The following is a 17067-nucleotide window of genomic DNA, read 5'->3' as shown; positions in this document are numbered from 1 at the left end:
TGGGTGTTCTGAAGTGATATGTTGTGCTCTGTTCATCAATGCCCCATGGCCTTTTCCCATCACTTTCAAATGAGTCCTCTTCCCCCCTCCAGCGTGCTATCTTGTCCTGTCAATGTCACATCCCCTCTGCAGCTTTGTTAGTCTGCCTAATCACCCCAGAGAAATCACCCTGAACCCTTCACACACACACACACACACACACACACACACACACACAACTGGGGTTTCAGACAACACATCGCTCATAACATTGGTAGTTTGTGTGTTCTCACCAGCATTTACAGTGATATCCTGTCTGTAGTGTATAGTCTAGCAGACAGGCTGCATACGTTCGTGTCATGTGAGATTCAGTCCAGGCTGAGAGACGTGATGCTCGCCACAATGATGTGACTACCAGATAGGCCTGTGTTAGATAACAAAATGACCCTATTGCCAAGCCTGAGAACCATTTTTGTTTATTAGATTTGTCAGTGATAATCAAGTAAATGACTATATAGGATAGTCTGTAACCCAAAATAAACATCTTAAAAACACACTGCACAATACCTTTACATTTTTTTTGTCAGCAAAAAAATAAGTTCTCTAGCCATTCTAAGCAATTCAATGTGTTGTGCAGTCCAAACAATAATTAAAGTGACCACTGAAGTAAACGGTTTGACAGAGTTAATATCAGTACTGAGTTGCATGTGCACATTGTGCGACTACCAGATCAGCTGCAGCACTGGTGCTATGAAACAGCTGTTTGATACTCCCACACTGTCACTACTACTAACCAAACACTGTCACTACTACTAACCAAACACTGTCACCTACTACTAACCAAACACTGTCACCTACTACTAACCAAACACTGTCACCTACTACTAACCAAACACTGACACCTACTACTAACCAAACACTGACACCTACTACTAACCAAACACTGACACTACTACTAACCAAACACTGACACTACTACTAACCAAACACTGTCACCTACTACTAACCAAACACTGTCACCTACTACTAACCAAACACTGTCACCTACTACTAACCAAACACTGACACTACTACTAACCAAACACTGACACTACTACTAACCAAACACTGACATCTACTAGCTAGTGCACTTCCCAATTCTCTGGCCAATGTTACTCCCATGTTAGGTTATGCAAATTCCCTGGAAACTGTTCAGATATTGCAAATGAATGACCATGTCCTTAACACTACTGTTGCCGCTTTGTGTGTGTATGCTTGTGGCATTCAGTGTATTGTGTGAGGCTTCTAGAGTGCATGTGTATGTGCACTTAGTATCCTCATTCTGAGAAGTCACATGACCACCCCCATGCTCTGCACTGTTTCAACATAAGTTGTTGCTGAGGTTGAGGGTAGAATCAGGGACTTTCCCTTTCTGCTCTAGTCGCTGTCTCCTTCTGATCTTATCTCAGTGCATTGTGAGTTGACCCCTCCTATTGCATAAATTATGCAAAATAACTAGTAGAATGAGCTCTTCCATGGTATGTTAAGGGCCTTTGTTAGTCTTTCCTGGGAAGTTGCACAACTATAACAACCTATTTAATCCCATCGGTCACAATAAAAAACATTTCCAGTTATACGGCTCTATAAACGTTACATCAATGCATTTATAGAAAATATTGAAATAATAAAGGGTAGCAATGAAATGTGGAATTTGTCACATGACCAGAGCTGTTTACTTCCTGGTTACACCATGAGAAGAGGATGGCTGTATCAAAGCTCCCAAACAAAAGGTTAGTAAAGTATGTTAAAGATGGGACAAAGATTTTTGGTACACCATCTTTAAGGTGTCTAGTATTGATATATGCATTTGCAATTACTCAACTTTGTTCAGTGTGGTCATAGAATGAGTAAACATGTTGACGGCAACAATAGTGACCGGCAGGATAACACAGTGCATCCAGGTATACACATACTTATACACATACATAGTTCTTGTTCTACCTGACTTTCTACTCTGTTCTTTCTTTAGTTTCACTTTGAGTCAAGTTCTGGATATGTTGGATCTAGATGACTGCCCAGACAAGGCATGCAACATTACAGTTATCCCTCAAAATGAGAGATGCTGTCCTCCCTCAAAATGAGAAAGATGCTGTCCTGAGTGATTGCAATGGGTCAGATATGGACTATGGACCAGATATGGACAGGCCATTTGCCAGCCAGGCTGTTGAATGCATATGCTGAACCTATGCAAACAGATCATGACAGGAACAACGTTATCAGTGATGATGACCTGGTCACAACCATAAAACACACTTTTCACCTACTTTTCCATTAAAACTTTGAAAAATAATGATTGATTACTTCAAAGGGTTACTAATGACATTGGATTTGGATATTTCATGTCTGGGAAAATTTTGGGATTAAATGCACACCTTTAGTTTCTCATATTGTTTTTACCTCCTCCTCCTGTTCTTTGTATCCTTGTCTGGCACACACACACCCATTCAAGGCATTTCCTCATACCTAGAACTCTCCCCTCCACTCCTCTGTTCTTCTGGTTTATCTGCTCATTTCATTGGAATGTAACTCTGGACACACAGCCAGCAGGGGAGAGGGAAGGGATTTTCCCTCTTATCCTGTCTATCCCCTTGCCTCCCCTCTATACCACTTCCAGCTATTCCTCTCCCTGGCTTTCTTACCCTATGCTCCCCCTTCTCTCCCTCCCCACTCTCTGCCCCTCTTATCTGTTTGTCATTCTGGAATGGTTTACAGGAAGCTAGAACTAAACTCAATGAACTTGAGTGTTTTTGGACCATCATAAAAGATTTGGCCTTTTGATTAAGTATTGTGACATGTTGATGGTTACGTCCTTTACGGCTTCATCTTCCGGTACATTCTAGGAAGTACAAGATGACTGAGTTAGACTGTTGGTAGTTCATGGGAGGGCAAACACTCGAGTGTATGTGAGATCAGTCATGAGTAACTGAGGATTCAGGGAAATAGGAGTGTTTTCTGAGGAAGTGAGGGCCACTGGCATTTCACCAGTGTTTTCTCCCGCCACTGCTTTGGTATTTTGCTGTTGTTCTTTACTGGAACATAGCCCCCCCTCCCCCACACACTAAGTATGTGCTTTTCCTGAATCAAAGTGAAACTAAATGAACATCATCCTGACCACTGAGATTAATCATACTGAACAATGATAGATTCCAGATCAAGTGACTTCCCTAAACCCTTTCTGAATGTCTCTGGACATTGGACCACTGACAAAGTTAACATTATCAAATCGGGTTTTATGAATCAATTAATCATTGGCCATAGTCTCTGGAACATCCTAGATTGCACAAGTGCTTTCAGTAAACCTGTGTTGGAATCTGCAATCCCCTGCATAGTGGCATGTCTCTGGAATCACCTGGGCCGGGTCCCAGGCTTTCCTACACAACATGGGCTGTTCCGGTCACTTGACACAAACAGGTTTTTACCTCATTGACCACATCCGACCTGGCTCGAAAAAGCATTAGTTCTTTCAAATACTTTAGGTGCACCTAATTTTGAAACAAGAAAAACCATATGGGGCTGTATCTTCACCCTGACCTTTGTGGAAGCCATCTCCTAGCTGTTTTGCATTTTGGACTTTGATGGTGTGTTTACCATCCTGTGTGGCGTTTTATCTTTGTCTGCCGAAGTCTAATGCTGATAAAGCCAGAAAGCCTTCTGTGCCGTGACTGGGCAGCTCCGGTTTGTTTGGGGGCGTATGCCCAACCTTATCTAGCCAATCGTTTATCGGCTCTTGTGAACAGGATGGAGATGCGATTCCATTAACAGGAGTAATACACTATTCTTCTTCATCCTCCTCCTCCTGGTTAAAAAAAAAATGGTTTACCTCGTTTATGAACCGTGCGTATGTGTAAAAATGTGCATTTATAAAAACTAAGCTTGACATGAGAATGTGCTCAACTTTAGACCATGTTTATGCACATTTTTTAGTGGTTGAAGTATTGTATTGCAAGCAGATTAGTATTTTGTGCAAATAGGGGATATTGTGGACACACTTCATAATAAACAGGTTAATAACAAGATTCTATAATTTGCCTTTAGTGAGAATCTATCTTAGCACTTTAAAATAATTAGAAATAGGCATCTAAATCCTGGGTTATTATTTTTAATTTCCATGATCATTGCATAGAAAAAGGCCTCACCTTCTCTGTGATGGTTTCATACTCACGAGGTAGCATAGGCCTACAAGGGGAAAGGGGGATACCTAGTCAGTTGTCCAAGACATCCACGTCTTTGGCGCCCGGGGAACAGTGGGTTAACTATCTTGCGCAGGGGCAGAACGACAGGCTATTTCAAGTATTTTTGCTCTATGCAAGCCAATCCAGATCGCAGTTTATTAATTGTGGAACAGACGGTTGTAGGTTACTGCTGTAGCTTACATCTTAATACTGCAATTTCAAATTTCTCAAGTAGACTATTGCATTTATACACACTAAATATTTTCATAACCATTGCAGAATAAATTCACTTTCTGGCCATGATGGGTTCATATAGACTACAATAAATTACCATGTAGATCTAATTTAATTTGGGGCTATTAGATATTATTTTGCCCTATGCATCAAAGTAAGCATGGTTTATAACATGCAGTAGAATTTAACAAGGGAACAGGCAGTTCATATTTTACATTTAAGTGTGTCTACCACTAAGTAGATAGTTTCAGAATTCGAGGGCAGTGTACCATAGGTTTGAGAAAAAGTAAATGCAAATCATTAGGTCCTATTGAATTCAAAACTGTTTACAGGTCCCGAGTGGCGCAGTGGTTTACGGCACTGCATCTCGGTGCTAGAGGCGTCACTACAGACCCTGGTTCGATTCTTGGCTGTATCACAACTGGCCGTGATTGGGAGTCCCATAGGGCAGCACACAATTGGCCCAGCGTCGTTAGGGTTTGGACGGGCTATGCCGTCATTGTAAATAAGAATGTTAACTGACTTGCCTATTTAAATAAATGAAGGTCCACAGCAATTTTGCAGTTGTCTTTCATAAACGGTCAGATAGCCTAGGACTACAGAAAATGGCACTGCAAAAGTTAACATTCTACAATCCCTTCCAAAGACATTGGATCAAGTTCGCTATTGCCTTTAGAAAACGGCCTCGCCTAATTTGAATACTTCCAAAGTATACAGCAAATAAGGGCGTTATTGTCACCAGAAAAGGTGAATGATGGGACATTTTTCAGCTGGTGTTTTAATGTAAGTTCACAAGCGCAGTTTCAGAACGGGTCTATAAAGGGAAACATGCGTATGTATGGTGTACGCCAAGTTTATAAATCAATACTTTGTACGTGCGCAGTCTTTTCATAAATGGTGACAGCAGATATTGAGTAACATTTATCCAATGTTTGAGGCTCCTGGTTTTCAAATGTTCTTGTTTAATGAGATTGTCTAAAGATGAATCATCTCCCTCTTTCTCAGACCCCTCTTCATTTGGCTGTGATTACCCATCAGGCCCAGCTGGTGGGGGCTTTGCTGCGTGCGGGTGCTGATCCGGGGGCTCTGGACCGTAACGGTCAGACAGCGGTCCACCTCTGCTGTGAACACGGCCAGCAGGCCTGCCTCTCTGTGGTGCTTTCCCACCCCTCCATCTTGACTTGCCTGGAGGTCAGGAACTATGAGGGTAAGTTAGTACTTCTATGTTGGGATCGATTAAATTGAGACATTTCAGGGAATTCATTTAAATTGAACTCATCAATTCAAAATTCCCCTGAACTTTCCAATATGACCTAATTGACAGTGTTTCTGCTATAGTCAGCTCCTTTGTGGTAGTCATGCCAGACATGACTTGGCTAAAACAATAATAGATCTTTATTTATTTCACTTTTATTTAACCAGGTAGGCCAGTTGAGAACAAGTTCTCATTTACAACTGCGACCTGGCTAAGATAAAGCAAAGCAGTGTGACAAAAACAGGGTTACAAACAAACATACAGTCAATAACAAAATAATCTATGTACAGTGTGTGCAAATGTAGGGAGGTAAGCAATAAATAGGCCATGAGGCGAAAATTATTTCAACTTAGCATTAATACTGGAGTGATATGTGCAGGTGTGCAAGTAGAGATACTGGGGTGCAAGAGGGTAAGTAATAATATTGGGATGAGGTAGTCAGTGTGCTATTTACAGATTGGCTTTGTACAGGTACAGTGATCGGTAACCTGCTCAGACAGCTGATGCTTAAAGTTAGAGAGGGAGATAAGACTCCAGATTGAGATTTTTGATTCAGAGATCATTGGCAGCAGAGAACTGGAAGGAAAGGCGGCCAAAGGAAGTGTTGGCATTGGGGATGACCAGTGCAATATACCTGCTGGAGCGCGTGCTACGAGTGGGTGTTGCTATGGTGACCAGTGAGCTGAGATAAGGCGGAGCTTTACCAAGCCAAGACTTATAGATGACCTGGAGCCAGTAGGTTTGGCAACGGATATGTAGTGCGGGCCAGCCAACGAGAGCATAGAGGTCGCAGTGGTGGGTAGTACATGGGGCTTTGGTGATAAAACAGATGGCACAGATAGACTACATCCAGTTTGCTGAGTAGAGTGTTGGGGGCTATTTTGTAAATGACATCACCGAAGTCGAGGATCGGTAGGATAGTCAGTTTTACGAGGGTATGTTTGGCGGCATGAGTGAAGGATGCGTTGTTGCAAAATAGGAGGCCGATTCTAGATTTAATTTTGGATTGGAGATGCTTAATGTGAGTCTGGAAGGAGAGTTTACAGTCTAATCAGGCATCTAGGTATTTGTAGTTCACATTTTCTAGGTCAGAACCATCCAGAGTAGTGATGCTAGTCGGGCGGGAGGGTGTGGGCAGCAATTGGTTGAAGAGCATGCACTTAGTTTTACTAGCATTTAAAAGCAGTTGGAGGCCACGGAAGGAGTGTTGTATGGCGTTGAAGCTTGTTTGGAGGTTTGTTAGCACAGTGTCCAAAGAAGGGCCAAATGTATACAAAATGGTGTTGGATCAGAGAATCACCAGCAGCAAGAGCAACATCATTGATGTATACAGAGAAAAGAGTCAGCCTGAGAATTGAGCCCTTTGGCACCCCCATAGACTGCCCGAGGTCCGGACAACAGGCCATCCGATTTGAGACACTGAACTCTGAGAAATAGTTTGGTGAACCAGGCGAGGCAGTCATTTGAGAAGCCAAGGCTATTGAGTCTGCCGATAAGAATGCGGTGATTGACAGAGTCGAAAGCCTTGACCAGGTCGACGAAGACGGTTGCACAGTACTGTCTTATTGCTGGCGGTTATGATATCGTTTAGGACCTTGAGTGTGGCTGAGGTGCACCCATGACCAGCTCGGAAACCAGATTGCATAGTGGAGAAGGTACAGTGGGTTTCGAAATGGTCTGTGATCTGTTTATTAACTTGGCTTTCAAAGATTTTAGAAAGACAGGGCAGGATGGCTATAGGTCTAACAGTTTGGGTCTAAGGTGTGGGGGATGACCGAGGCAGCTTTCCAATCTTTGGGGATCTCAGACGATACGAAAGAGATCTGCAGGGGGTGCTGAGGTGTTGGCCAGGGTAGGAGTAGCCAGAGGGAAAGCATGGCCAGCCGTGGATAATTGCTTATTGAAATTATGAGATTTATCGGTGGTGACAGTGTTTCCTAGCCTCAGTGCAGTGGGCAGCTGGGAGGAGATGCTCTTATTCTCCATGAACTTTAGTGTCCCAAAACGTTCTGGAATTAGTGCCACAGGAAGCAAATTTCTGTTTGAAAAAGCTAGCCTTAGCTTTCCTAACTGACAGAATATTGGTTTCTGACTTCCCTGAAGAGTTGCATATCGCGGGGGCTATTCGATGCTAATGCAGAACGCCACAGGATGTTTTTGTGCTGGTCAAGGGCAGTCAAGTCTGGGGTAAACCAAGGGCTATATAGGTTCTTAGTTCTACATTTTTTTTGAATGGGGCATGCTTATTTAAGATGGAGAGGAAAGCACTTTTGAATAGCAACCAGGCATCCTCTACTAACGGGATGAGGTCAATATCCTTCCAGGATACCCGGGCCAGGTCGGTTAAAAAGGCCTGCTCGGTGTGTTTTAGGGAACGTTTGACAGTGATGAGGGGTGGTTGTTTGACCACGGACCCATTATGCACGCCGGCAATGAGGCAGTGATCGCTGAGATCCTGGTTGAAGACAGCAGAGGTGTATTTGGAGGGCAGGTTGGTCAGGATGAGGTCTGAGGGTGCCCATGGTTACAGATTTTGGGTTGTACCTGGTAGGTACCTTGATAATTTGGGTGAGATTGAGGACATCTAGCTTAGATTGTAGGACGGCCGGGGTGTTAAGCATATCCCAGTTTAGGTCAACTAACAGTACGAACTCTGAAGATAGATGGGGGGGGGCAATCAAGTCACATGGTGTCCAGGGCACAGCTGGGGGCTGAAGGGGGTCTACAACAAGTGGCAACGGTGAGATGTATACTACTACCCCAAATAAAGCCAGTAACCCCCCCACAATGTTTACAACATTTATGACTAATGTATGGGAATTCCCATATTCATGTGGGAATATTTGAGTTGCGACACAGATACTAACGTTATGTAGCACACATTTCAAATGGTTGCTTGACTGACTTAAGTTGTGTAAGTTGAATCGAATTGCACTGAAAGTGACCTACCCATTTGATATGATTAGAGCTTAATCTACTGGTATTATTGATTCTCACATTCCCCTGTTTGACTCAGGCTGTGGGTCCCGTGGTGGGTGTGTGAGGCAGAGGGGAAGAGGGCATTTCCTGCTGTGGTGGTCTGTGTGACAAGTCTGGGCACAGCATGGTTTGCCTTGTACTCAAAACAGCAGAAAGCCCCTAGAATACACATGGGCTCTGGAGCGTGTGTGCGTGTGATTCTCTTAACTGCTTATTGTTCCCCCCTCTCTCCAGGCCTCACCCCTCTCCACCTAGCTGTACAGGGTGGAGACAGGGAGCTGGTCAGAATGCTGCTGGATGCTGGGGCGGACATCAATGCTATGGTCAGTCACCTTCCTCCCCCACCTAACTCTCCATCTCTCCCCTTAATGCTGGGCCATTTCAAATGGGCTTTGAGTTATTCTGGCATACTGAACCTACTGCATCATCCAATTACTCAATACCAGGTAATACTCATTAGATGAATTCCAGTTCCACTTTACAGAGTCCCCATTCTTCTCTCTCTAAGCAGGACATCAAGAGTGGCCACAGTCCTCTCATACAAGCAGTAGAGAACCACAATATGGACATGGTGCACTTCCTCATAGAGGTAAGTCTACGTGTGTTGTATGTGACTCAGCTGTTCTACTGAAGTCAGCTCATCTATATTTAAAATAGTCTGTAGGTTCTCCCCTGTTCCCCTTTTTAGGTTTCTATTTTCATTCTGGGAAAATTATTTGCAAGAAAAACATTAAGTGACTGTCTAGTTACACATCGTCAAAGACTGACCATGTTACTTATTTTTACCGCTTATATCTTCTCATCAATCTCCCTGCCCCCTCAGAATGACTGTAATGTGAATGGCCAGTCGTACAGTGGGAACACGGCCCTGCACAGTGCCTGTGGGCGAGGCCAGGTAGACACCGCCAGGCTGCTACTGAAGAACAGAGCCGACAGCAGTGTGAAGAACTACCACAATGACACCCCCGCGATGGTGGCCAAGAACAAGATGGTGAGGAGGGAGAAAATTAACACTGGATCTATGGAAGAGGGTCTTTTTTTTCTCTCCTCCGTTTCACGCTAATCAATAGCTTTACGGATGTGTAGGAGAATAAAAACTGAGGTTAGTAGGTTAAATTAACAATAGTGTGGACATAGGACTGAACTAATCCTTGTGGGTGCTTCCCTCTAGTGGCTGTACCTAATAAATGTCTTATCAGCGGCAAAGTAACAAAAACTGACAATGACAAATCATACCAACAATAAAACACACAAATAATCTAAGGAATGCTATCACTCAGTAGCAGGCCCCACAGATGCAGTGAACTCACTAGTTGTCATTGCAGGCCTGTTAATGTGTGTCCTCTCAGGTAACCTAACCCTTTAGATCTCTGTCCTCAGGTAACAGATGTACTACGAGGGAAGGGCTCCAGAAACCAGCAGCCCAAAGCTCAGCAGTGTATACCAGCCTCACCACACAGGAGCACACCCCACTCACAGAACAGAGGTAATGGTGAGACGAGTACACTTATGTGCATCATGCATTCGGGCACACAGTAAACTCATTACACCCCTCTGTCCCCAGGTTCCCCCCCATCTCCCAGCCTAGGTCTTTCACCAATGGCCACTCCCACAGTTTCGCCTCTTCACCACAGCGCATCCCATTCCCCCAGGGCACCTCCCACTCCCTCTCCTCACAGCCAATCAGCAGAGAGCCTGTCAGGCCGCCAGTCTCCAATGAAGATCCAGGAGAGCGAGCAGCTGCCGGTGAGGCTCGACTCCGACAGGATGACTGCAGTGGACATCAGCCTGACCCAGAGAAGGACCTACAGCTACCCTCCAGCAGTGCACCACCAGTCCCCCATCACTGATGCTCAAATAGGACATTTACTAGCCTACTACTCCCCTGGAGTCCAGAGACCTCTTTATCCAGAGCCTCCCTTTATCCTCCTCCACACAAACATCTCTTACCCAGCCACTGCCTCCCAAATGACCCCTGGCCAATCCCGGCCCTCCAGTGACCAATCAGATGTCTCCATCACGAGCGTCAGCATGGGCAAAGGTAACGGTTGACAAAGAGGTGCGCTTTCAGTGTCCCTGCTGAATTATTGGTTGGTGGCCAGAAGGACTTGAGATTAAAACGAGGAACAGTTTATTTACTACTGTTGGACTATAGAGCTTATGCTGGTATGATTATGTTCCTCTAGCGCTCAGCTGGATGCATATGGATTTGTAAAGGGACTAATGCAATGAAACCTACACTGGAAGAATGAACGTTATTGCAGTTTCCTGAATATACTGCATTCAGAACTGTTATCACCGTGTGTGTGTGTGATGGGCTGTGTGGAAACTGGAGCTCCACCAGGTCTTGAATGTTGCTACCTTACTTGAAACTCATTTTTCAGGCTCACAGTTGTTTACTTTGAATAATTGATAAGTCCAAGAATAAATATTTTTCTACATTAAGTTATTTTCCTATGCACTGCTATTTGTTCTCATGCATAGCACCACACGGACACATGCACAACCTTAATGGTCGTTAACGTCATCAAAAGCCAAAAATACAAAAGTAGTTTATTTATGATTCTAAATACATTTCATCACGGTCTGGTGAAAACCTCAACTCCATTTCTGCCAATGTTTGTTACATGTATCAAAAGCAGTAACTGCACTCAGTGTACTCTGAACATTTCATGATTCTAGGACCAAGATAATGTATTCAAAATGCTTCTGAAATTTGGTAAAAATATAGCTTTTTCCCATTCCTAAATAATGTATTGACTGTAAGGAAATACACTTGTGCTACAATATGTAGGCCTGGCTCCTTGGTATAGAGTAACTCTCTGCCCCACAATTCACAGTATAGGAGAGTCTCTGAATCCAGTAGATACATACATGACAAGTGCTGGTCCAAGCACAACCCAGTGTGTCGGAGGCGGCTGGAGATCTAGCCAACGGTGACGTTGAAGCCACACTGGAACGTGTTCTTCTTTTGGTTAAGGAAGGCTCCCAGGGCCAAGGAGAGAGGCAGGGGCAGCAGCTTCTTCTCCAGGACCGCCCCCACCACCCAGTTACTGTCTACCGAACCTGGAGACAGGGATGGAGGGGAGGGACTGATCAGGAAATAATTCAGACCTGGGACAGCAGGTGGATAAACTCTGGCCAATCTATGACATTAAATGGATCAATTAATCCTAGAGGTCTGACTGAATAGCTGTGCTGTCGAGGGACAGACAGCTTACCTTTAAAGAGCAGGTTGGCTTTAGGGAGGTCCAGCTGGTACCCAAACGATACTGCGGTCTCCTGCGTCCGCATGCTGCCCTCAAACTCCACCCCCAGCTGCAGCTGCGTTGGTAGAACGACAACAAGATGGTCTCACAAACAGACCTAGCACTGTGGTGCTACATAGCCTCAAGTATTTCATTGGGCTAACACCTCCATGGTCAAACTTTCCACTAAGCACAACTCATAGGAGAGGGATGGTACTGTGCCTATAGTCATGGTCGAGAGATGGTAGGCTACCAGTGGATTCCCAACTATTTTGCACAGTGATCCACACTAAAGCTTGAGGAGTTTTGTGGTCTAGACTGGGGGCAAGGTAGAGGTGATAGCTTCGTTTGGGTACCTGGTCATTGGCTCTGTGGTAGTATGTTGCATGAGCACCAGCACCCCCTAGAGTCAATGTGGCAACATAATTATTGCCTGGAGGAAAAACAAGAAGAATAATCAATCTCAGTGACCTGACCAGTAAAAAACTCCTGGCTCTAACAGAAGGTAATGCAGGTCAGAGTGGGTCTCACCTGTGTATCTGCCCATTAGGGAGGTGACTGCTCCCTCCTCTCCAGGCCTCCGGTGGTAAACCAGCTCTCCTCCAAATGCCAGGGCTGGACTGATGGACTGGAGGTAGTGAGCCACGATAATACCTGAGGACAGCAACATCAGACGTTACAGTAGAGCACAAGAATAAAAGGACTCATGTCTGAATAATAACCAGCCTGTTCACTCTGTAGACAGAGGCCATCAAAAGTGTGATCAAAAGGCTGGTTAACAAGAACATTATTGCTGTAAGTGATGAAGCTTCCACACAAATGTGCTTGTAGGAGAGATGGGTCGTTTTGCAGCATCATGGACCACCAGTGAAATCTTTGATGATGAGAAAACAATCCTACCAGAGCCGAGGAGGACGTCTGGGTTGCCCAGGGTAACAGCAGAAGTGAAGTCGTCACCGCGGTACTCCAGGTCACACTGCCAGTTCACAAACTTGTGCTGCTGAGTCTGTTGAAATAACAAACACATTATTGGAAATACACAGATTAATAAACAGTAAGTTGAATATATACTACCGTTCAAAAGTTCGGGGTCACTTAGAAATGTCCTTGTTTTTTAAAATAAATAATTGTCCATGAAAATAACATAAAATTGATCAGAAATACAGTGTAGACATTGTTAATGTTGTAAATGACTAGTGTAGCTGGAAATAGCTGATATTTAATGGAATATCTACGTAGGCGTATAGAGACCAATTATGAGCAACCATCACTCCTGTGTTCCAATGGCACGTTGTGTTAGCTAATCCATGTTTATCATTTTAAAATGCTTTCCAATTATGTTAGCACAGCTGAAAACTTGTCCTGATTAAAGATGCAATAAAACTGGCCTTTAGACTAGTTGAGTATCTGGAGCATTAGCATTTGTGGCTTCGATTACAGGCTTAAAATGGCTAGAAATAAAGCACTTTCTTCTGAAACTCGTCCATGTATTCTTGTTCTGAGAACCTAAGGCTATTCCATGTGAGAAATTGCCAAGAAACTGAAGATCTCGTACAATGTTGTGTACTACTCTCACAAACTGTCTCTAACCAGAATAGAAAGAGTGAGAGGCCCTAGTGCACAACTGAGCAAGAGGACAAGTACACTAGTGTCTATTTGCGGGTACAATTTAATGAAGCTGCCAGTTGAGGACTTGTGAGGCTTGTCTGTTTCTCAAACTAGACACTAATGTACTTGTCCTCTTGCTCAGTGCTAACAACTGCAAAAGGGTTTTCTAATGATCAATTAGCCTTTTAAAATGATAAACTTGGATTAGCTAACAATGTGTCGGTTGCTGATAATGGGCCTCTGTACGCCTATGTAGATATTCCATAATTTTTTTTAAATATCAGCTGCTTCCAGCTACAAGTCATTTACAACATTAACAATGTCTACAATGTATTTCTGATCAATTTCATGTTATTTTAAGGGACAAAACATTTGCATTTCTAAGTGACCCCAAACTTTTGAATAGTAGTGTACATAAACTTCCTGATCCTGGTGTGGCCTTCACATTGACGTACCTGGATGGCTATTTTGGAGCGCACGGCACTGGTGAGCTGGTGGATAACCTGGGCGTTCAGACTGGCGGTGTTGTCCATGTCTCCCACCATGACTGGGAAGGACTGGGGGGGGGGGGGGGTTCAACACATGAAACAACAATATTATTAGGGTATAATAATATGAGGGTAAAGTGGCTGAGAGACGATTTCCAGACCAGACAAGTGACAGTTAGTTTACCTCAGCAGGTCCTGTCTGTTGAGTGCCCACGTAGGTGGCACCAAACCGGTAGCCAGATTCAGCCAAGGTGCTGAGAGTAACTGTATGACTGACCTGTAGAACAGATACAGCAGACATCCAATAAAGTGGCAAACAATAGAGTATTCTGATCCATATGAAATAGGACAATCACCACCTTGAGCTTTATAGCCTTGAGGGTTAGATCGTTCCTTTTCATTTTATAATAGCTGCAACAGAATGCATAATAACACTGGCTTTAACTTACTGGCTGCATCTAGAATATATATTCCTCTAGCTCCACAACTGACCTGGAAGTGATTACTCAGGCCCTTATTGACCACCAGTCGCACTCCTTCCATCTGGATGGGGAACACCTCTGAAATGGCATTAGAACCACAGAGATAGTTAGAGGACCCAACTTTGTATCGGTCCCATTATGGCATCTGTGAGCGCAAAGTCGCCGCCATTGAGGCCAACTCCATTTGGAAGTAGTTAATTTTCATATTCTACTAACTCTGAGTTGGTAAACAAACTGAAAGGGTGCAATCTGCCACATGGAGTGAGTTATTTGAACAGGTATAAAAGAAAGGTTGGCGATATACTGACACCTGCAGTTAAGGAATGTTTGCTCACATGTATAATTCATTGGCTAATCCCTCCTGATGACCTGGAAGGAATTATGTGATCCTTCTTTTACAAATAGCAAGTCCCACCCAGTTGATTTCAAAATGGTTTTAGTCTTCAATGGTGCTGCCCTTGCTAAAACTGGCTTTTGGGCACTAGAGTAGTCCAAGTCTATGGTCAGAACAGAAACTGTTCAATGCAAACACAATCTAAAATATGGGACCAACATTTTTGGGATTCTGAGGAAAAACACACCTCTCAAACGATAGAGCAGAAAATCTGCCATGTCATTGCCCGGCCTATTCGAACAGGAAGGATGCACCTGTACAACTCTGATGACATACCGCATGACAAAGATCCTTACCTTTGCACTTGCGATGACACTCCTCATAGGTACCAGGGTTGGGGAGGGGGCTCCCCGTCTCACCTGCTGGCTGTCCGGGGAAAGAGGGGGGAGGGACGGAGGGCATGGAGAACCCTGGAGGGACTGACACCAACCCAGGGGCCCCCTGGACAACACCACTGCCTGGGGCAGGGGGGGGAGCGGGGGAGCTGGCAGCCAACACACTGCCCATGCTGAAGCAGAATGAGAGACAACGAGAGAGATGGGATGAGATACTTGATGTTATGTAAATAGTTACTAGCTAGTGGCTAGTTAACCAACTCTATGCATTAACTGGGACAAAGACTAGCACAGCTAGGTCAAGGCCAAAGGGTATTTAAGCCATAAACGTAACGTTAGCTGGATAGCATATGCCCACCCATACCAACCACAGTGGCCTTTCTTTTTGGCCTCAAGTAACCATCTGTCTTATGCAACCATACCAAACGTAAGATACTGTATCATTCTTAATGAAGTGTCTCGGATTTACGTACAGAAAATTACGAAATGCTCTGAGATCTGGTCGACTTGACTGACAGTCACTGATTGAGCTAAAGTTAGCTTGCTAATGTTCCTAGCGATAACAATTGCAGCACTGCACATGCCTCAGACAAAACTGTAACACCATCAACTTTCTGTAATAAAGACATGTTTTACAGTTGACCGTTTCATGCAACTATCCTTCAAATGTGTTAGCGAGCTACTCACGTTGACTGTTCGTGCGTGTTCAGCGGTAATTCAAGCTACGCACCGGCAAAATTCCACAACTTTCCGGTGCACATTTAGGCCCGCCCACCGCACCCAAAAACCACATGGATTGGGTAGTGTACCTACAAAATCAACTACCATTGGCCAGCATATCCAACTACTAGGAATCCCCTAAATATTGCGTGATGTGCTGGGTTGATAACCTAGTCAGAACTCTGAAATGACTGAGTTGCTATCTAGTTAAACACTAAATCGTTGAACCACAGAGGTATGGGTTGAATGCAACACGTGTATAACTACAGCCATTTAGCAAGTCCAACATTTACGAGTTTCCTACTTCTGATTAGCACCTGAATACGACATTAAAAGGCGTATTTTGCGCCTTCCAATCGGTTGCGTCATTCAATCCCACGAGGTAAGACATTCCAAGGGTAATCTACATGTAGCATGTACAGGACCAGGCAAAAGTTTGGACACCTACTCATTCCAGGGTTTTATTTTCTACATTGTAGAATAGTGAAGACATCAAAAATATGAATGAACAAATATGGAATCATGTAGTAACAGTGTTAAATCAAAATATATTTTATTTTTGAGATTCTTCAAAGTAGCCACCATTTGCCTTGACAGCTTTAATACACATTTGGCATTCTCTCAACCAGCTTCTTGAGGTAGACACCTGGAATGCATTTCAATTAACAGGCGTGCCTTTGAAAGTTGATTAGTGGAATTTCTTTCCTTCTTAATGCATTTGAGCCAATCAGTTGTGTTGTGACAAGGTAGAGGTGGTATACAGAAGTGCCCTATTTGGTAAAAGACCAAGTCCATATAATGGCAGAGCAGTTCAAATAAGCAAAGAGAAACGATAGTCCATTGTTTCTTCAAGTGCAATCGCAAAACCCATCAAGCACTATGATGAAACTGTCTCTGAGGATCGCCACAGGAAAGGAAGACCGAGAGTTACATCCGCTGCAGAGGATAAAATTTGTTAGTTACCAGCCTCAGAAATCAGAAATGAACTGCACCTCAGATTGCAGCCCAAATAAATTAAAGACATTAACTGCTTAGAGTGGACTGTGCAAATCAGGCCTTCATGGACAAATTGTTGCAAAGAAACCACTTAAGGACACCAATAATAGAGACTTGCTTGGGCCAAGAAATACGAGC

The 17067-nt window shown here is 43.9% G+C and overlaps 2 protein-coding genes across 3 annotated transcripts in view; one reads left to right on the top strand and one right to left on the bottom strand.

Annotated features, from left to right (window-relative positions):
• The window catches only part of LOC109881763 (B-cell lymphoma 3 protein homolog), a 28863-nt gene extending 17760 nt beyond the window's left edge, over nt 1-11103 (top strand). Inside the window, exons 4-9 of the mRNA XM_020473878.2 lie at nt 5430-5631; nt 8893-8981; nt 9170-9247; nt 9482-9649; nt 10039-10144; nt 10223-11103. Of these exons, the coding sequence (XP_020329467.1) occupies nt 5430-5631; nt 8893-8981; nt 9170-9247; nt 9482-9649; nt 10039-10144; nt 10223-10710 (1131 nt within the window). The 3' untranslated portion in view covers nt 10711-11103. The remainder of the gene's footprint in view (nt 1-5429; nt 5632-8892; nt 8982-9169; nt 9248-9481; nt 9650-10038; nt 10145-10222) is intronic.
• A 90-nt stretch (nt 11104-11193) lies between these two features.
• On the bottom strand, nt 11194-16027 carry LOC109881766 (mitochondrial import receptor subunit TOM40 homolog). 2 transcript variants are annotated; one of them, XM_031787102.1, is made up of 10 exons: nt 15901-16027; nt 15175-15386; nt 14495-14562; nt 14187-14279; nt 13970-14071; nt 12807-12912; nt 12438-12560; nt 12263-12339; nt 11880-11982; nt 11194-11724 (listed from the first exon to the last, which is right to left on the bottom strand). In XM_031787102.1, the coding sequence occupies exons 2-10, from the start codon at nt 15383-15385 to the stop codon at nt 11585-11587; spliced, it is 1023 nt and encodes a 340-aa protein (XP_031642962.1). In that variant the 5' UTR covers nt 15386; nt 15901-16027; the 3' UTR covers nt 11194-11584. The 2 variants fall into 2 exon arrangements, with proteins under 2 accessions (XP_031642962.1, XP_031642963.1); XM_031787103.1 differs by having other exon boundaries at nt 11241-11724; nt 15687-15904.
• Between the last annotated feature and the right edge of the window lie 1040 nt (nt 16028-17067).

The sequence above is a fragment of the Oncorhynchus kisutch genome, linkage group LG13, assembly GCF_002021735.2.
Source record: "Oncorhynchus kisutch isolate 150728-3 linkage group LG13, Okis_V2, whole genome shotgun sequence".
In the NCBI taxonomy this organism is placed as follows: Eukaryota; Metazoa; Chordata; class Actinopteri; order Salmoniformes; family Salmonidae; genus Oncorhynchus; species Oncorhynchus kisutch.
Note: the sequence above shows the minus strand (reverse complement) of the source record. Positions and strands in the feature narration are given on the sequence as shown.

Excerpts from the sequence above, each read along its gene's own strand:
- LOC109881766 (XM_031787102.1), bottom strand. The coding sequence starts at position 15,385 with ATGGGCAGTGTGTTGGCTGCCAGCTCCCCCGCTCCCCCCCCTGCCCCA. Across the intron at positions 12,913-13,969 it reads GCTCCAAAATAGCCATCCAG|ACTCAGCAGCACAAGTTTGT; the intron begins GTACGTCAATGT and ends TTATTTCAACAG. Across the intron at positions 11,725-11,879 it reads AGCCAACCTGCTCTTTAAAG|GTTCGGTAGACAGTAACTGG; the intron begins GTAAGCTGTCTG and ends CCCTGTCTCCAG.